Raw genomic sequence first — 22,019 nt, forward strand, 5'->3', positions numbered from 1 at the left:
TAGAACAGTAGATGTAGTTCAGTACTGTTGATTCCCAATTGTACGAACTAAATCAACACATCCCAATCGGTTAATTAAGACGACTGTAGTCCCGTTTATGAAATAATTAACTTAGCCGAAGCTTAGTTATATTCCTGTGCCATCTGGAAAACAAGTCACTTAATATAGCTTCAATTCTGTAAGTCGGTCTTACGTTACATATTTACTACGAAACAAGAATTGACATGCCCCTAGGACCTCTTGTCATGATATGTTCCTCGACTGGCAGAAATGGGATTTATTTTAATCGAATTCGGGAAGAACCGCTTGGTCAAGCTGATTATCGCAGAGTGGTAGGCCAGATTTTGCCGGCTATTTGCAACAGAATCTTATTACGCCGACCTAATGTGGGACGTTTTCTAAATTGATTTACTTCTAAGTCGAATTTATTGGTTCATTTATAGAACAATACCTTTGCTTATTTCGTTTTATGGTCAGCCGCCATGTAAAATTACTATCGACTTCGTTCCCTTTTTTTACTAGAGCTTTTAGTTGATCGTGTGAACCGTCATCAATTTTTTTTTTCGCTTTTTATGTGTCCGATCGCTACGACGCCAAAGTGAGGATACGACAGGACTAATTTAGGTTGTTTGTGATTATGCCAGTCTTGAAAAAATTATTTTCTTCTTTGCAGATGTGGATCTATGCTTTAGGGGAAACGCTGAAGAGGGTCACGTTAACTAGTCATGGTGCAACTTTGCGTTTGAGTAGTGAACTGTATCAAGTGTTAATTGACATGACCAAAGTTCAAGTTTCTGCGAGGGCATCTTTGATGTATCTTCTAGAAGTAAGTAATGATCCAGTAATGTTAGATCTACACCGAGTGTGGTATCATTACTAAAATTAAAAGATGGCGATTGGTGGATGGGCAGGTGGATTCAGGTCTCTTGTTTAATTTTGTAGTAAAAAAAGAGATGATCGCTGCGTTTTATGATATAATCCTTCACAATCACCAACGAGAATTTATAACATTTTTTATTGGAGTTTATTCCACAAACAAGCTGGTTCAGAAATGAGAAAAACATCGCAACAAATACTGTTATTCTGTAAACAGTCTAGAGCAAATTAAAACGTGTTTATTGCATCTGAAAAAAAAAATTGCAAACTTCATCGTTATTATCATTTTGTGCCATAATAGGCGGTGAATTTCTGCGAAAAATAACCTTTGAATGTGTCGTTAAAATAACGCACAACCGACAATTTCTCAACCCTCGGATAAAAGAACAAAGGTAAGCTACACCATAATGAGTGTGATAATACCTGTGGCGCATTTCCGCCTTACAAAGCAGCGGTAAATTTGAATTTATGTTTTCATAAATATATTAATTGCAGGTGAAAAAATATTCAGCGCTGTAACGACACAACAAAGGTATTTGTAAACATTTCTCGACTCTGGAGATTCAGAACACCTAATTGACTGGATCGCATTTCTCTCTAAATTGCAGTAAACTGGGGCAGTAAATATGTACTTTTGTCAGTTACCCCTTGCGATCAATCTTTCCCAGTTCATTTCTGCGCCATTTATCAATGAGATCGTTCAAATTGATTTAAAAAAGTTTCCGTGGTCTTTCCTGATTTGGGTTTGGCGTTCGTTAAAATTGAAACTTTCAGACAACTGTGCCGAAATTCTTTTCATATATTTGGATTATCAGCGAATGGCGAATTATAAAGGGAGATTTATGATTTGCGTCAGTTTCCTCCCTAAAATTTTAAATCAATGAACCTACTTTCCCCCAAGAAAAAAAACCACCGGTTAGCAGGTGGTTGTTTATGCCTAATAAGTGCGCAGACACGTAACCGTTTAATAATAATTAACCGGTGCGTTTTGTCAACAACACATCAGTTTCTGTGTACCATATAAAGTTGGTAACTAATTTTATGCAGGATGTGGAATTAATTATGCGAGGGTGGGTAATTAATATCCGAACAATTCAATAAAAATAAGCTTCCGCAAATTCGGAATCAGTTAATTTACTGTGATGACTGATGAATGTGGGTCACATTTTAATAAAATAATTGTAACCGTTGGAGGGCAAAGCAAACTTATGCATCACAAGCCATTAATCCGGTTCCATTTTATTAATTAAAATTTGACGTATCGTTGAATTTATTTCATCCGGTGTCACGGCAAAATAAAATTAAACACCTACAGGGTATAAAATCAGAAATATCACAATTTCGATGCAAAACATCGCACGCGGTTGCGAATCACGACGGATCGCGATCCTTCCGCTCATAAATTCACCCCCACGAAGGTAGGTGTTTTTGTAATAGAATTGCGCCCAGCTGGCAATCAGTTATCGTACTTTAGCAGTTTTGAGCTTGACCAGAGGTAGAAATTAATCCGTGAAATTTACAAACCTGAGGTCGATCGATACCCGAGAAAAATCTGGAAGTGCGATCACATAGAAATCTTATTTTAAACTTTATAAAGTGCCAATAATATTTAACGAGGCAACAAGGAAAAATTCCAAGTCTCGTCACACTCTTCCCAAGTTTGTCGGCCACTCGCCGGTGAAAATTCTCCGCGCTTTTCCTAGACGAAGAGTTTCTGATCGGATTCTCGTGTGGTCGCTCCTCTGCAACACCTATTAGAGATGAGAAGGGTTATAAATTGACAAGGGAATCTAGTTAAGTGTTTCAGATCGTATCTATCGCTTGTATTCTGCGAAACTTGTTGCAAGCGTCGAGATAAGGAGCAGAAAAGGACGCATCAAGTTTTAATATGGCCTGGTTCAGTGAGCCTTCCCTGTTTGCCAAAGATAGGACATGATTGACACAGTTATAACAACATAAGCTTGGCCAGGGGCTGCCGTTTACTCACTGCTACACATTCGGGGATATTTCTGGGCTATTGTCACGATCGAATCAATAAATACGTCTCAATTGCCTCCGAAAATTAACAGCGACTTGGAGTGTTCGTCTTTTACGGCACCTACCGAGTCCTACAGCTTCGTGGTGATCTGAACAACGTACCTTGCACATTTATTAATGTCGTCGAGGTGCAAAGAACCTGAAGAAGTAGAACGTCTAAATAGAGCACCTCGAATCTGGAACGTGCTCGGTCGCAGAAATGTGGAGATAATACAGGGTGGTTTTTAAATGCTAGTACAAAAAAAATTGAGTCATGGGGAGATTCTAAAGAGTCCGGAAAACCATTTTTTTATCTAAAATGGTAGGGATAAACTAATCTATGCACATTCTACGCCACAGACACAACAATAAGTTAAACCATAGTAACAATGCTATGAGGGTCGCGGGTTCAATTCCGACCCAGGGGGAAATTAAAAAAAAAGGCTATATTCTATCTCGTGATTCGGAAGTCACGTTAAGGCTGTTGCCTAGTGGTTGGCCAAGCAATGGTAAAGCGCGCTAAACGGATTCTAATTATTTTTCCACAGTTTTATGTTTGAAGCTATGGTGACTATATTTTTTGTTAAACATTAACGTATCTCACCGGGCTACTGTCTCAGTTTTTTGAAAAATCGCTTCATTCTTTATAAAAAAATTAATAACGTTTTTCAGTAATTCTAGTTATTTTTGCTCAATTTTTCATTTAGAGACTATTTAAAAAGTGCATTGGATTCAGAAGAACGTATCTCATGGGGCTACTGTCTCAGTTTTTGGAAAAACAAATTAGATTGGAAGCAAAAAAATAAACAAAAGCCTCAACAAAACGCGTAAAATTCGGTTATTAGGCAGTCCACTATACTTCTCAACTACCTGCAGCCCCTGGAGGTCGTAAACTTGGGTTGACATAATCACTACTTAACGCCCGCAATGCAACTTTTGTTGGGAAGATAAAGTACTTGCACTGAGCTCACGGGAACACCCTCGGGGCAGGCCCGGCGTGCCGCGATGGTCAACTTATGAATCCCATTTTAAAAATATACCTGAAAGGAGATGGCCGGATTGCCGCGGTGCGGTATCATAACCTTTTTATCTTTTTAACAAAGTAAACCAATCACTAATTCTAATAATAGCGAGTAATTAAAATACCTAATACCTACATATAACACTTTTTTTGATCGAGCACCAATTATACAGATGTCCCAAAAAAAAAGACGAGTCCATAGCTCCCTTATTTATCGGACGATTTTAATTATCTATACACCAAATTAATTTGTTGTGAGTAGGCTACAAAATGGCCTACTAAATTCACGTAAAGCCCTAACGACTTCAAGGTTAAACTCTCAAATATTTTTTGTCTTTTTCACTTTTCAATATCAGATTTGATGTATAAAAATAAAACAGCCCGTTAGGTGTTGCTTAGTGACACTTTCCGGCTCTGATATTGTTATTATAACTCACTTACCGGACTCAAATTGATGATGCAATTGAACATCAACCGGATAGTATGAAATAAAAATTTAAACTATGTACCGGGTGTCCCATCACTTATGACAAGCACGAAAATGACTTTAAAACTAAATTATATTTATATGAAAGTATTATAGATGCATAAATACTGTTCACCGCCACAAAAATTGGGTATTACTTTTTTGTTAAAATTAATTACCTAGGTACAGCAGTCAAAAAACTATCACTTTAAAAATTAAATTTTGTTCGATGCAGTTTAAATTTGGTACACGTTATGAAACCATAATACATAGAAAAATAAAATCCGTGATTAGAATTTAATGAAAATGTTTTGATGTAAAGATATTTGGTTTATTTAATTTGGGGCGTTTTACTTTATGAAAATGGATTGAAAAAATTAAATTAAGAAACCTAAGTTAAAATAGGTATATCATCTAATTATTATTAACCTAAAAACTAAATACATAATCTCAGAATGTGACACTCAAACTTTTCTGTTCCCATCCAGTGCAATATCGAACCCGGTATCGGTCGTTTGGGCCAAACTACCTGCGTCTAGTAACGTCGAGTAAACGGCCAAGCTGTAGGTAATTAGTTGTTCTCAGTAACGATTGAATATAGAATATTAAAACCCCTACTAATTTATACAGAAACTATAATTTTTTCCAATAAATGTCTAAATGATTCTGACAGAGTTCTAAGTATAGTATTTTTCTGCAATTGGAGAACTCTGAACTCTGAAGTTATGGTCCAATTTTTACCCTTTTTGGATGACGTCACGATTTCCTTTCTCGCTTTCTCTTTACTGAAACAACAGGAACAAACAAAAAAAATGCGATGCGTTTATTTATTATTGATTACTTGTGGTTATTTTATGCTCTTGTCAATTTGACATTTTTTTATTTTTCATTTATTAGTTATGTTATTAGATAGGTACATTGATTACAATCGTAAACTTTCGAAGCAATTGTCAACAAAATTGAAATTTAATAGTTATTTTTGATAAATCCAAATTTATTTCTGATCCTAGAGTCCAATTATTACCCATTTGCGATGACGTCATTATTTAGTAACTTCACGTATGTTTGAGCTAGGATCAGAAACTAATTTGAATTGATCATAAATAACTATAAGGTTACGTATTAAAACGATTGTAGTCGAAGCAAGCCATACCCATGTGATATATATATATATATTCAATATTCGTATGAAGAAAATTACAATTAAAATTCGAAATTCATAAAATAATTATGGTAAATTATATGTTTTTAATTTGTTGTAGCCAATTTAGGGCGTCTTCGGTAAGTAGATGTAGTTTGGAGAAATTTTCTGACAATTGCTTCGAAAGGTTATGTTTGTAATCAATGTAATACTAATAAGTGAAAGAAATTAAAAATTGTCAAATTGACAGGAACATAAAATAACCACAAAGTAACCAGCAATAAATAAACATACTACATATTCCGGACAAAAAATGTTGTCCACCTTTTTCCTATCATTTCACAAAAATTTGGTGTAGTTTAAGCTTTATTGTCATTATGATTGACGTTTGCAAATTAAAATTTGAAATTTATTACTGTCACCCATAAAAACATAAATTATAGACATAATTTGATTGACACGTGTCAACATGTGAAGCGAGGTTATTCGTTCCTAAAGGTCGCTTTATAGCATAAATGTGAGTGGAATGACAGTGGACGAAATTTTTTGTCCGCCATTGCACGGCTATTTTGTTTTTTACTCTTTCTGTCGTTTCAATAGAGAGAAAGCGAGGAAGGAAATCGTGACGTCACCTCAAAAGGGTAGAAATTGGACTATAGTTCAAACATATAATTGATTTCATATAAATGTTCATCAAGTGAGCTGTGCATTTGTACCTTTAATTTAGTTACATTACAAAAGTCACATTTATGAAGGTCATGTCCAATAAATCTTTACTTGGTAAAAATACAAAGACAAAAACAAATAAGAATTACTTTAATTTAATCAGTAAAAAGACGTAACGTTGCTTTTGAAATCAGCGATGTTAAAATGGACAAAAACTGAAAAATTAGTCAAATCGGGTTCGCGCAGAGCAAGCAACTTTGAAAGTAAAAGTCACTAGCTTTAGCTTTAATACCAACAGAAAATCAGATTTTCATGGCTTGCTTAGATGCACATTTATATGAAATTGAGTATACGTGAAGTTACTATATAATGACGTCATCGCAAATGGCTAAAAATTGGACTCTAATAACTATTTTTGCGTTAAAATTTGATTAATAGTATCAGTTGTTTGACGTTTATTAGCTATACTCAATTTCATATAAATGTGCATCTAAGCAAGCCATGAAAATCTGATTTTCAGTTGGTAGTAAAGCTAAAGGTAGTGACTTTAACTTTCAAAGTTGCTTGCTTTGCGCGAACCCGATTTGACTAATTTTTTAGTTTTTGTCTATTTTAACATTGCGGATTTCAAAAGCAATGTTACGTCTTTTTACTGATTGAATTAAAGTAATTCTTATTTGTTTTTGTCTTTGTATTTTTACCAAGTAAAGATTTATTGGACATGACCTTCATAAATGTGACTTTTGTAATGTAACTAAATTAAAGGTGCTTTTACAAATGCACAGCTCACTTGATGAACATTTATATGAAATCAATTATAAAGATATCAGAGATACGAAAAATCTGACACTGTCAAAGTCATAGCCTTTACATTTGTATTAATCATTGTCCGTTATTTTCTTCAAAAGAATTTTCTGCAAGTAAAAGATTCAATCACTAAAGTGCACAGATAAATACATCCAAACTACAAGAAATAAGAAAATCTAAAATTTGCCAACAAATTTGTTCACAATACGAAGATTTAATGCTCTTGTAAAATGCTAATTTTATGACTGACGGGTCTCGAGAGGGTACCTGCTGCAGTGTTTGACCGATCCAAGAATTCTGAATACTTCTGCAACTTGAACTACACCTCGCCCAAAAGTTTTATTACTGTGCAACAGCCTTAAGCCATTGGTCCCTGTCTATTGAGTTGGTCATTATGCCCCTCATAGATTTGTAAACTAGTCCTAGACTGTGTAACAAATTTTTCCGTTTTGGCTCAAAGCGAATATAAGAAACGTCATGATATATTCGCTAAAATTATACACATGAATTTAGCTGTTAAATTCAATTTATTAAAGAATACACAACCACATTATAGTTATACACCAGAAAGTGGAAAATGATAATTACAAATTATATTTTGATCGAACAGTTTTAACTGACATTCATATTAAGCATAACAGACCAGACATTATTATTTTAAATAAACAACAAAAGCAAGCATATCTTTTAGATATAGCTGTTCCAAATTCACATAATATAACACAGACATATAACACAAAAATTAATAAATATTTAGAGCTCTCCGTTGCTATGAGAAATCTTTGGTGTTTAGAAAAAAATTCGATTTTACCACTTATAATTTCAGCCACGGGAATAGTACCGCAATCTCTTTTTAAAAATTTAAAAATTCTGGATTTAGGTAACACATTGGTAGTTGAAATTCATGTCATATCGTGAGGAAATTCCTTAACATTGACACAGAACATAATAAAACACAACAAAGTCAAAATGTGGAGGCGAGACGCCGGTAATTATGTTGATTAGCACTTGATAGTAATATCCGTAATAGTATATGTACTCCGGCAAAATTGCCGTGCCGCCGCGCGCCGGGTGGTGGAGGGTTAAGCAACAAAATTATTATTGTTGCTTGACAACCCCAATTACGTTTTTAATTACCTTTAATTCAGCAGCGTACTGACAATTTTAACCAAAATTTAATTTATTTTAATCTTGAAAACAAAGTCTTTTATTTGATAATTTTTTTGTGAATGAGTTCTACTCATCCTCACCTATTACCAGTCTTTTTTTGTACTAGCATTAAAAAACACCCTGTATATTTCAGTAACTGGAGCAGATGGACCATATTTCGTTTAATCCTTTTTGATAAAGAATTGGGGGTATTTATTTTGCTGGAAAGATTAATAAGATTACTCCCACGAAAAATCACCACTTTTTTCGTAGATACAATTTTTATAAACCCTAAGAATTTCTGTTATTAAAAAGAACAGGTGAAGGGTCGCATATGAATCCTTTTTTTGATACTTTGCGTCACGTCAAACTTAAATTGAACTGGTTCGGCTAGAAAACTTCGGTAGGGTCCACGTGTGATGTACGACGACAATCTAATCCTGAGTGGTTCTAAACTACTCCTAACCCCTTATCGCACATTGCGGCTAACACCCGTTTCACTATTATGGCGGGTTCCGTTCCATGCATAAATTGCGATACAAATACCTCCACTGTCATCCTTGATTATGTTCTCTGACACCAATCACAACGTGACTAATTAATCGATATGTATTAGGCAATGCACTCGTCTGGACGACACCCACCGCTAGCAGAATTGATGATATGTACTGTCAGCTAGCGCTCATAAATTATCATTCAATCGAGATTTCAGTTTTCTGTTGGTGATGTCGCACGTTGGTTACAGAATCGAGCGTTCTAATTGCAGCTTGCACCGGAAAATTAGTGGCTACACGTGCAGACACAATACTTTCTCTACTCGAAATTCTACGAACAAACAGCTTTTCATTTGCATTGCCATGACAACACGTTTACATGTCCTTAATCGTTCGGTTAACCACAAGCTGGTCATCGTTTTCTCCAAAAGAGCAGAAAATTCTACGCACCGTAAAAAGTTGTGTGCTTGCCATTTGGCCACTCTTTAGCACTGTTTTGAGTCATAATGTCGGACGAAAACATCTTCGAGTGAATAAAACGTAGAATCAAAAAACACTTTCCACTCTGCACGCTGCCTTGCGGTTTTTTGTACCACTGTGGCTTGTCTAGGGCTTACTGGATTGTTCTAAGTGCTCCCTTAGATAGATTTCCGCAGTGAGTTGAGTGTTGACTTGTCTTTTTTCTCTTTAATCCTCACTTAAACGGTGTAAAAATACCGGAGAGTTACTACTTGCGAATTGTCAACTGGCCGATTAATTTTCTTGAAGGAGTAAATTCTTTTTATGAGCGATTTCTAGGAGTCACGGGACAGTCGAGTGCTGCGCAAAAAAATATCAAAACAACTCCATAAGAGTGTTTTGTATATTTATCATCGTGAATAAAACATGTCTCTCCAATTGTTCCTTGCCACATCCCAAGAGATTGCTTCTTACAACGGCACGCTTCCGTTCTTCGAAGAAAAACCATGAGTGTAAAATATAACATTAAAATCAGTGAAATATTAATACAGATGAAGATAGTGCAATTTTTGAAGTGAAAACGGCGGAACATTTCTTTTATGGAGCAGAAACCGGGAAGCAGTTTTGCACAGATGGCGTCAGAGGTCTTGTAGCTTGAGACAATACGTTTATCGATCCAAAAGGAATAAGAAAATAGAGATGTTAAGTTGGACATTATTTTATGATCACTCTATTGAAACTGAATTATTTTAAATGTCAAAATAAAGAGGAAAATTTACGCTCTGGGTTTTATTGGAATTGATTTGATGTAAAACGCGTTTTACGATAAACATCAATGTTGCTGGACCAGAAAATAAAAATTACAACTGACCGAATTCGAGAGAAAAACACAATATGTATCTGAAATCGACGCAATCCCTAGTTACTCATCTATTTCGAGGACGTCTAGGTTTGACGACGATAACCGTCTTTCTTGCGCCCAAGTTTCAAGCACATGGACTTCCATGTGTGCAGAAATAAGAGGATTTTCTTGTTAGTTCGTAAAGTTTCCCGAAAGCGGACACTTAACAAGTCTTTTTCTACAGGGACAAATAAACATCTTGTCCAAAATTCGACGGAGATGTATTAAAGCGATTGATTTCAGTCGACTGTCGATCGCGAGAAAATCATGTTGTTAATTTTGACAGTATCGCAATGGAATGTCGTGTTTTTAGGTCATTTCCGACTATTGTAAGCGACGGCAACAGAACAGACCCTTTTCTCATATCGTGATGGATTTGCATCAGGAGGCGATGGCAGCCGTCGAGCTGGCCCTGGATACGCCGTGGGGACCCCCAGCAATGCCAGAATTGCGTCCTAGAACCAGAAACAGGTGAGTAATCTTCCAAATGACGGTAATTTAAAAATAATTAAGCGATTTAAAGCGAGCGAATGACGAAAATGCGGCGGATTTATTTCTGTTTCCATCCTTGAATTCCATAATATTATTATTTTGACGTTCAGTCCTCTCGTATGTTATTGTGTGGAGTATTATTAGGTAATTAAGGTAAATTAGAATTAATAAGTTGCAAATTGTTATATCAAGACGAGAGTCGTCAAGTGGAATCCTGTCATTACGGCGGCACGCTGATTTCATTGTTTTCTCCGGCATAATTCGCGTTTCCAGTACGAATGAATAATGTATGGGATGTAATAATGATGATTGCCGTTTTAATATCAAGTAGCTGCGGTCGCTTAAGGAAATTTTCGCGTTTTCCAGAAGCGAGTCCAACGCGGAAGGCATCGGTACTATCCCCAGGCGCTGGATCAACCTGACCAGGACCCACGACTCCATACCGAAGCTGACCAAGGAAGCCAGCACCAGCATGGAGGACCTGTCCTTCGCCGTGCCCATATCCAACGCCCCCGGATCGGTCGTGCGCCCGAAATCGATGTGTGTGCCTGACATGCGATACTTTAACGATGATATGCCTAAGGATTTTCAATTTTCCGGGAGTGCGGCGAGTAGGTTTAGTGATATGGCGACCGGTTCGAACGTTTATTGCGCGAAAAAATCCGACGCCAGAGCCCAGTTGGGCAGAGGGGAGCCGCTAGACTGTGCCGAGGGCGGCAACAAGAGGCCGAGGGTGAGGAGGAATCCGGTACACAGGGCGGCATCCAGACTTTACCGTGCAAACGTCAGCGTGCCAGTTGACAGTTCCAGGGACTGTGTAGGACCCGAATTCGTTGTGAGAGCTTCTCTGCCCAGCAGACAGATAACGATGCCCGATTTCAAAGGACAAATCAAGAAACACGTTACTGTTATCATGTTGAATGGGCAAAAATTGGACGTTCTCTGCAATCCGAATTCCACCACTGCAGGTCAGCTCTTCGAGGTATGCGCTCCATCCACATTGTCCTCCCTTAATTAATTCCTTCTGTTCGATTGATTAATATGTTTGTACGCCATACCAAGAGACACAGGTTCTAGAGTTATTGATGGAAATACCAGAAACGGTATTAACGGTAATTAAATACGAACGAACGCAGTAACTTACACGGTCTAGGGACAATAACAATTATTTCTTTCGAGCTCTCGTATTTTTAAACCTGGTGATTGCAGCTTATTGTACCAGAATCGTGCATTCAGTTATGAAAAAAATAAATCTCGAACGTGAACACCAACAAGGTTTCTTTGTAAACGGGGTAATACATTTTTATTAATATTTTTAATGGAAAAACTCTTGCAAGTTCATATTAAAGAAATATTGTTTTCTGAGAGGCGCTTTTAATTTTGATCAGCTATGGCTGGGAAATGTCGTAAATAAAGCTTAGCTAAAGTATTCCGTAAGTCGGAATTTTTATTATTTATGTTCCTCCGACGAACTCAGTATTTTACGCGAGCATTAAAGACAACTGCAAATAAACCACGTTTAAGTAAAACATTATATAATAAAAGTATAATAGCTGCTGGGTGTTTTCGATGAACCGTGGAATATTCCGCTCTCGACGTAGAATCATTACCTTTTACTTTTAATATAGTGCAAGGAAACAATTACAGTACAATAAAAAAAAACTTTATTAAAAAATATAATTACATAATCAACTTAAGTATGTACATAACATTTTTGTTTTATAATACAAAAATTTCCGATAATAATGCGGAATCTGGAAAACTGCCCCGAATGCTTGCAGCGTTTCCACGTTGAATGGCAAGGGAAATCCTCTCGACAAGGAATTTCTTTGATTTTGAATCGCCTGATTCCGCAATAAGTCGGTTTCCGATGACATTAATGAAATCGATGGCTTCTTTGCACCAAGGGCCTAAGGTTTCAAAGGCTAAACCTTTAAATACGTAATTTGACGAAATAATAATTGAACTGTATTTGCTATGTTTATTATTTTATTAAAAAATAAAACAAAAAGTGTACAATGGTGAGCTTCATTATCACATCTTTTTTATCAAATTTTTTTCATCTGTCAGCAAAACATCACTGGAGGTCTCAAGGGAGTAATTTCAGCAAATGCGATATTACTATTAATACCCCATAATTTATCACAGAACAAAACAAAAAAACACCACCTCTTCATTTTGCAATATACAGAGTGTTATGGAAGTTTGGAAGTCCACATAATAAATTTGATCACCAATAGAACTCTTCAAAATAAATATCTTTTTTTAATGGATTTTTTTTTTCATTTTTCTGACCCCTAATTTGTCACTTCGCTCTTGGGATAATCATCAATTAAAACGAAAGAGTGAGTGAAAATGTTTTTGTACGATAGTTTTGTTTTTCATTCGAGTATTTTAATCGAGTATTTTTTTTTCGTGCTTCTTTATCAATGAATATGTAAACACATCAGCGAGTAGGACTTTTATGTTTAATTTTAACTCTATTGGGGGGAATTTGGGGAAAAATGATAAATAAAAAAGATGTTTATTTTAACGAGTCCTATTGGTGGTTAAATTTATTACGTGGACTTTCATAACACCCGGTATAAACATACGACACGCGATAGTCGTATTGAATGCATAAAGTCCATTCAAAAATCAAAAAACCACCAACGTCGCATGTTCCTCGATAATTACTATCGGCAACGCTGTATAGTGTAAAATTTGGTGTGAATTGTAATTTTTAGGTTAAGTGTCAAATTACTCAAATTTATCGGGGGTTCGTGTGAATTCTGTTCTGGGCATACTTACGTAAAAATAATAAGAACTAATAAATAAATGAAACCTGCTGAGCAATAATAAAACAATTTGAACGAAATTCAAAGCAATTGAATTTTATTTTGAATCAAATAAATGTCATAATTTATAGTTACCAACATAGTATGAAAAAATAACTATCTAGAGTTTTTTAAATTTTACCAACCTAAAGCAACAGGTGGTGGTTTTTTGATTTTTGAATGGACTTTAAAGTCGACTCAAGTTGCAAAAAACCACTTGTCATTTGCAACAGCATTTTTTCAATATTTTTGAACCAAATAAAGGCACAAAGGGACCTGAAAATCATAGTTTGGATTGAATATTTCCCATATAAGTACAGTTTTAAAGTAATTTCAAACGACTAATGCCATAAAATTGCTGTTGCAAATCCAAATTGGTTTTTTGCAACTTGAGTCAACATTAGATAGTTGAGTAAAATAAATCAATAAGCTACCACTCTCCAGGTGGCAGCACGTTTCGGTCGCTTTTAAAGGATTCAGTTCGTCGTATTACAGAAAGTTAATTTTTAAGAACAATACCACCACACTATACTATTTGTGATGGCCCAGATAAAAAAAAGTGTTTGTATAAAAACAATTTTTTCTTACGATACATTTGTACCTGTTTATTGTGTTGTTTTTTATTCGTATGTCGGAAAACCTCCTCGTGCGTAACCTTATACACTTCCACCAAATTGCAGGCAATAATTCAAAAAGAACACATCGAGGAAAACTTCATGCTGGGCCTCTCCGCGTTGATAGCTGGCGATTTCGTTTTTCTCCCCTCGGACACTAGAATCTGCAAAGCAGTGCAATCTGGTAGTTCCCAAAATGCTGCTCTCACTCTGTTCATGCGAGTTCGCTTTTTCTTGCCCAGTCTTCGCGGTATCAGAGGACCGCAAGCTCGCCACCTACTCTACCTCCAATTAAGAAGGTCGATACTAGAACACCAATTGCCATGTTCATTTTCTCAACTGATCGAGCTCGACGGTCTCGCATTACAAGCGGAATTTGGAAATTACAGCGAAAGGGTTAGTGGTGAAACTTTTCCTTCTTATGATGCTCACGTTTTTGCTTTAGGAACATGGAGCTAGAGATTACTTTCTGTTGGAACATTACGTTCCCGAGACGATGTCTTGCGCTGTAGATGACCAGTTTAGCTTGAAGCAAGGGCTCATTCGGTCTCACATAAATAAGAGGGGGTTGAGTACGGAGAAGGCCGAGCAGGATTTCATCATTCTTGCTCAGAGTCTGCCACATTATGGGGGACATTTTTACACAGCAACTTGGGTAATAAATCAGGAGTTATTGCGTAACACTAAATAATAACATGTGTTGCAGATGCTAAAAGACAATAATCATAAAGACGTTTGGCTGTACATTAGCGCCCAAGGGATCAATCTTTATGAACGAGACAGATCAACAAGCAACTGTGGACCACAACTTTACGAGATGTTCGAGTGGAGAAGCATTCAGACTTTATGCTACAGCAAACAATACTTGTGCGTTCTTCCTCATTCCAAAACTCTGCACTCTTCCAAACTGAAGAAGTACAAGCTGAAGATGGACCATAAAAAGTAAGCAGTAGGCCACGTGACAAAACCAAAATGAGGTTGTTTTTTTTTCTTTTAGGAGTTACTTCACCTTTCGCCTGGCTTCCTTGCATCACCAGTTTTTCCTACGTTTACGCACGGAATATACATCTCTTCAGACTCTTTCTCAGCAGTTCGGGATTCCACTGAAAGACATGAAAAACGAAACTAATTCGCTCTGCAAGCTTGAGGCTCTAACAAACCCAAATTATATGACGTTAGATCAAGGCACAATAAATGCAGAAACTGAATTCAAAATCGAATTCCGTGCGTCTTCTAAATGCAGTAATAAGGCACCTAGCGACAGTAAATGCAGACGAGCAAAAAGTGTCAACGATTTCGGAGCGATAAATGACGAAGACATCAACGAAGACTATCAAAACAAAGAAAATGAACATCCGGTACAGAAAAGAAACTCAGGATTAATTCTGGACAGTTGCTATCTTTCAGGGTTGGGAGGAAACATAAATCCCGACAAGAGGAGAGGAGTTAAAATGGGAACTAGAATGTTCAGCAACATCGGACCTCGAGTTTCGAGGTCGATGGAAGCGGTCAATGCCGGCAGCAATGAATATTTAGAAGAAATGTCTTTGCAGTCCGTGTCCCTCCACTGTAGTTCAACTTCTATATCACGATCGCCCACTGGAGAATGTTTACCCTCGAATGAAGCTTACATCATAGGTAGATACACCTCGAAAATGAGAAAATTTTGTAAAAAGTGGTATTTTTTGCAGATTCGTCGGTGAAGTCGTGCGGTAATCAGTTTTTGCCAGACTTTCAGGAAAGCTTGAGCGAGACGCTGTTGGAAAAGTTCAACAATATTTCGTTCGCCGAGGAGCGCATTCTATCGACCGTGAGTGTGGAAAGAGACAGTAAAGGAAGCTTGGGAATGCAGATCACAGAGGGCTCCGATGGCAACGTTTATATCCAGTCGGTCATCCTGGCCGGTCCAGCACATTTAACAGGAAATGTTTTAAGTGGTGACCAAGTCGTGGCTGTAGACGGTCGCAGTCTTTTAGGGATGAAATACAAGAACGCTTTAAATTTACTGACGAATACAGGGAACAAAGTCGATTTTGTACTGTCGAGAGTGGCTCCGTCTAGACAGAACATACATACGCAATCGACTTTAAGACTAGGTGATACGGATCATTTAAAGAGTAAAGTGAATTTATCAAATATGAATGAGACGCATTTAAAAACATTAAGGTTAGAGAATACGATGAATAAGTTGAAGCGGTTGTCATATCCTAACAGTAATATGAATTCGTTGAGTGTGCAAAGGGTTTTATACAATGACAATGTCGGCAGTAGTCCTGTCGAGAAACATGTCACCGAAAGTTGTCTAGATATTTCGAATTTTCACAAATACGGAACTAGCAATACTTCCACTGAAGTACCATATCATAAACATATCCGCTACGAAATCGAATCTGAAAATGAAAATTTAATGTCAAAAAAGACTTTACCTTCAAGCAATACCCCTCTCGCTTCAAGCTTAAATAAAAATATTTCAAAATCGTGCAATCAAATTTACTGTAATGAAACAGATAAAGCGGTTGTTGTAGATATGATCCCGAAAAATCATGTTGATTTGGCGAACTCTAGGTCACTGGATCGCAAATTTCCTAAATCCTTCAACAGAGAAGATGAAACACGCAAACCTACTATACCACCTATAGCGCTACCTCGAAGTTTGGGTCTTAGTAGGAAATGGAGAGGACCTGTTAGATACCCCGTGACACCAATCAAAAAATCCGTTGATTGCAATGAGGCAGAAAATTATTGTAATTATCTCTCAAATTCGGATGACGACCAGGTTTTCATTTGATTTTGAATTAAGTTTCAAACGAGCAAACTTGTTTGTTGAATAATAAGAACGTAAACGTATAAAGAAATTCATTACTGTTTGGAAAAAACTACACTAATTATTAGGTAAATTCTTTTTGATAATCTAGTTACGTGATACTGTATTATTTTGCAAGAGAGCTTTGTTGCAAGTAAATCAAGAAACAGTGGTAATTTAATGTCATTATGTCAATTCCGTAACAAGACAAAAACTGAAAATGGAAGAATGTCCGCCTGAGGGTGAAGAAGAGTCTACGAAAAAAACTTCTCAAAAAAAGGAAAAAGTTAAGACAGAATGCGGAGAAGAGATTACGAAAAAAGCTGCCCAAAAACAGGATAAATCTACAACAGACTGTGAAGAAGAGAGTACAAAAAAAGAAAAAGTGGCTGAGAAGCAGGAAAAATCCAAAACAGAGTGCGAAGAAAAGAGTACGAAAACAGCGGCTGAAAAGCCTAAAACAGATTGTGAAGATGAGAGTACGAAAAAAGCTGCTCAAAAACAAGAAAAACCCACTACAGAGTGCGGGGTAGAGAAAAAAACGAAAAAAATTGTTAGCAAGCCGACAAAACCTAAAACAAGCGAGGCTGCAAAACATGCTTCGTACAGTGCTCCGGTATTTGAGTTTCCACATATTCTCCGCATCATCGGCCCAAAACACATAAAAATCATGATGAATTTTGTTCCTACTGCAATATTCTACAGCTTGACATCGTTGATTCTTCTCACTTACATGGCGGAATGGAGAACAGTCTTGCAATATCTTCCCTATTACAACGGAAAATACGTCGAAGAAAAAACAGAAAGTACAAAAGAAAACGAAGAGGAGGAGACGTAATCACACAGTTTTGTCCAAAATTCCATGTATTTGTTTCGCGTATTTGAGTTGAAGATTCAAAATAAAAATTTCCAAATTCAAAATCGTAAATAAATTATGAACAAAGCATAGCATTGTGATATTAGGAATAAATCCCGCAACTATTTGAAATTACCGTAATTAACATCAAAGAAGACCAATACTGAAATATGAAGTATTTCAAAATATTAGAGCTTCCGTAGTTAAATGTCAAGTGCCGAATACACACATAATCTCGTATTTATAAGTAATTGAATCTGTGTTAAAGCATATTAACCGTGTTTAATTTTTATAATGTAAGGAATATAACTGTCTTGTGTTGAATTCGCTTAAGAAATCCCAAGTTCTCTGCTAAGATAAGAGCTGTTGTAAATATCGTTCATTAAAGAGAAAATCATACCAGAGTGATTTGATAAGCATACATATAGGTATAATAAAATTCACTTGTAAATATTTCATTTTTAATTTTTATTATTTAATGTGAATCGATAATAATACACTTTAATATTACAAAAAATACAGACTAGAGGGAAAGGAGGGTCAATTATACGCAAGCCTTTAACATGTGTACTTTCAATTTATTTTCGAAGGATAGACTTGGGATATGTGATTTAGTTTCGAGCTTATTTCATTGCGACTTCATTATTGTACGGTGCTCTAACCCTCCTTTATCTTTAAGTGTTTCTTGTCACCTTATTTGTGATGCTATGTTAGTTAGGACGCTATTTAGTAAGGCCAATGTACGACTGTGCCTAAACATAATTTTATAACAGTCTGATTATCACAACTGACATAAATTACTGCATTAGTTTATGTTAGATTTAAGCATATTGTACTGACCATGTTAGAATAAAAGTGATACCGAGAAGGTGGTTCGCATTTTTTTTAAACGTTATTTGTGTCAAATCAATCGTTGCGCAATTGACGGTTGTTTTTTTCCAAAACACTGAATCCCGGGCAATTACCAAAAATTGCCGCCTTAAATGGTTCTGACACGTTAAACGATGCGGAAAATTAGCTTCCATTTACTTGATAAATCGAAAACATTGTCTGAAGGGCGAAAATCCAGAAAAAAATCAAATTTAGTAAACGATTTCGTACGTGGGCTACGCGAGGAAAGCATCTTTTGAAATGAAAGGCAAATAAAGAAAGCCGACAACTCCGTTGATTCGGCGTTCAATTTTTCAAGGGAGTGCGAATTCGATTTTATTTTAAACGAACTGCGCAAAAATCGCCAGCTCTGTCGTCGGCGTTCGAGACAGTTCCAAAGCGAAAACAGTTTTCTGAACATCAATCACAATTTATTGTCAAATATTGCCGGTTTTAATGTCGTCAGGACGTTAATGTGCCGGGATGCGTAAATGGACTTTGAATAAAATGGATTTCGAAGCGATTGTTATTTAGAAAATTGTACGAATCCATCACATCACCAACAAACGTGCCGAAATAATTCCGCTGATAACCGGGTCGTAAATGAACCAATTTAATTTTATGTCTTTTGGGATTTGTGAAGCATGTTTTTTGGGCTGGGATTTAGCCCCGACCACCGCCGATAAATCTTCCGTGGTAAACAATGAAATTTATTACTTCGTTTAAGTTTCTCTGCAAAAGAATGTCACATCTTTGATTAGTCTTTTAATTCACCCGTGACAAATTCGTCTTTGAAACCCGGTGTTCTGTGCAATAAGGCACCCAGATCGATATCATCAAAAGCAGAAAAGCTGCATTCGAATCTCGTCACACAAAACTCGAGATCAGTTGAAGAGCCAGGGATGAAAAGTTTGAAATGTCGCTGCGTTCTATTTAATCTGAAGAATTCAAACGTGAAAAATGCAACTAATGACAACCGCCTCGGTGCCAGCTCCAGTTTATGCAAGATAAGGAAGCCGCGCTAACACGATACAAAAATCACTACAATTTGTTTGAGAACAACCGTAATTTAATGCGTAGACAAATTTAGGTTAGGAACCGGAGTTACTAATGGATTTGCAAGGGCGAAATTATCTCTAGCATTAATTCTAATGAGCAAAGTTTGGATGCTGGAGAGGCCCGAAGGGAGTAGTAATTTTTTTAAGGTTGACAAGCCAGAAAACTACTTCCGCATAAAAATCCCGCTCCAGCTAGACGAGACAAAAAAATTAACAACCCCATTAAATAATAGCTCAGGCTCAGGTGTTTTAAACTGGAACTTTTAAAAGAAAAGGAAGCAAGTAAAGAGGTTAGAGCTGTTTTTCCGACAAATGGATTCCAAGTATTTGGGCTTGTATTTCTATGATCCTCGAGATCGAGAGCAACATTGAAATTCAAAAATGACAGCCAAGAGGTTATCTAAACGCTGTTCAAAAATGAAAAAACCATTGTGGTGCAAATGTCACAGTGATTTTAATAGGAAATGTCATGAAAAATGTGTTATTTGCACCACAATGGTTTTTTGATTTTTTTGAACAGCGTTTCAGCACTACACAGGTTATTCACGAGAAGGGTACTTCTGAATTTTTATTTTGCGGCCACCAACAACACCAATGGCGGTACAATCGCGGCCATCCAAAAGTGAACGATAGCTTGCGAAAATTTCCGTATTTTTCGTTAGATTAAATCAGCCTGTATTCATTGGCGTTCGTGCAGCAGGCGTTACTATTTTAATAATAAAAAGTTGTAATAAATAATTTTTAATAAAAATGAGACTGAGAAGTACCTAATTAATACATTATTAAAGTGAAAGTAAACTTTAGTAAAGAAACCTTTTCAACACTATTCGTATTGGCCTCTCAAGCCTGTTTTCTTGCCAACGCCTCTTTATATTGAAGATGCAAGTCTTACTGCAATGTAATTCTCTGGCCACAGCAGCCAAAGACCAATTTTCTTCTAGCTTTGCAATAGCCCTAGCTGTCGGAATCGGAGTGAGATGTGGCATTTAAAAAAAATAGTTTCAATAATTTTTTTATCGCTAGTGTCAAACTTTGACATTTTAGGACGCCTATGATTTAAAGTAAAAATCAAACTATAAAAAAAAAACGTTCACTTTTGGATGGCAGCGATAGTACATATAAGGCATTCACGATCTTTTTGGGACCGAGTTGGCTATGACCATCTAGTGATTTTGTTGGCAGTACATCGGTGATAACTAAATTCCCTAAAGGAAATTGACACTTCTTCTGCTAGGTTAGGTTGCTTTCAGTTTAGGGTTATATTTTCTGAATAGGTACATTGTTGCCGGATCTCTTAAATTTGGTCTGTCCTTTTTAAATTAAATTAAATCGTTTAATAGAAATTATTTATCGTAATGAAATTATTTTGGCAATTTTGACTGTTCCTTTGACGGAGATTTAAATTATTTTTACACACTTAATAAATCATTTATGTAGTTTCTTACGAATATTAAACTAATAAATCTGGCAATGCGGTGGCAAGAAAATGTCGAACAGACACTGACAGAAAAAAAAATTGCATCCATTGCATCATTGAGTCAGTTAGTCCAACATGAAAAGAAAAAATCATAGCCAACTCGGTCCCAAAAAGATCGTGAATGCCTAATAGCTACTAAATCATGTGTTATTTCTTTTAAATTAGAAATCAAAGTAAGTTGGATAGATTTGTCAGAAATGTCATATTAGCAGATAACCTGTATTTAATCAAAATTCAGTAAATAAATTAACAAAATAAATTAATGTAAAAGATGTTCGAAGTGTCTTTACCACATCGGCTTCTAAACATCTGCAGCGGCGACAGAACTTTTTCCACACTCTCGATAAATGAAGAGCATGTCGGTCTTTTAGTCGTTATTGCAAAAACAAAATTTTCGAATTGACAAAGATTTTTTTTTCGACACTGTCAGAATTTGAGAATTTTCTCCTATGTGAACGGATTTTGATAAATATCACCACTTGTCAAAACGAAACGTCAAGCTAATTTTAAAGATTTTAAGCGATTTGGAGCCTTTAACGGGTTCGTCGAACAAAAAAACGTTGTATTCAACTCGTTCGTGTGTCAATTGGGCTTTTTTAAACTGGCCCACTCGTGCCAAAAAAACCCCAATTTACACAAGAACTCGACAAATAAACTACGATTGCTTTAAAACGTCAAAGAGAAAGGACTAAGAGCCATCGTGGATTCGGTTATAATTACATATTTTCAAAATTTGAAATCAAGATATTGTTGCAATGTGTATAATGGGTTGCGGCAGAAAGAAATTCAGAAATACCCCTCTCATGAATAACCCTGTATAGTCAACAGAAAATTTACATATTCAGAAAACCAGAAATAATATATATATACAGGTCTCCCAAAAATGGCGTACTAACTACTTACTACCGTATCGAGGATGTTTAAATGTACACGAAAAAAATATGGAAAACATTTTTCAGACAAAAAAATAAATTTTTATTATTATTATTATTAACGGTAATACAATGTAAACAAAGATGTACTCGTACAACATTACC

The 22,019-nt window shown here is 36.2% G+C and overlaps 1 protein-coding gene across 4 annotated transcripts in view; it reads left to right on the forward strand.

Annotated features, from left to right (window-relative positions):
• Window positions 1–18,445, forward strand: part of LOC138134636 (FERM and PDZ domain-containing protein 2-like) — a 69,590-nt gene extending 51,145 nt beyond the window's left edge. For all 4 annotated transcript variants that reach the window (XM_069053011.1, XM_069053012.1, XM_069053014.1 and 1 more), the window contains 8 exons: window positions 674–826; window positions 10,310–10,467; window positions 10,855–11,470; window positions 13,985–14,314; window positions 14,364–14,573; window positions 14,625–14,860; window positions 14,916–15,556; window positions 15,610–18,445. In XM_069053011.1, the coding sequence (XP_068909112.1) occupies window positions 674–826; window positions 10,310–10,467; window positions 10,855–11,470; window positions 13,985–14,314; window positions 14,364–14,573; window positions 14,625–14,860; window positions 14,916–15,556; window positions 15,610–16,706 (3,441 nt within the window). In that variant the 3' untranslated portion in view covers window positions 16,707–18,445. The remainder of the gene's footprint in view (window positions 1–673; window positions 827–10,309; window positions 10,468–10,854; window positions 11,471–13,984; window positions 14,315–14,363; window positions 14,574–14,624; window positions 14,861–14,915; window positions 15,557–15,609) is intronic.
• The last annotated feature ends 3,574 nt before the right edge of the window (window positions 18,446–22,019 follow it).

The sequence above is a fragment of the Tenebrio molitor genome, chromosome 7 (assembly GCF_963966145.1).
Source record: "Tenebrio molitor chromosome 7, icTenMoli1.1, whole genome shotgun sequence".
NCBI lineage: Eukaryota > Metazoa > Arthropoda > Insecta > Coleoptera > Tenebrionidae > Tenebrio > Tenebrio molitor.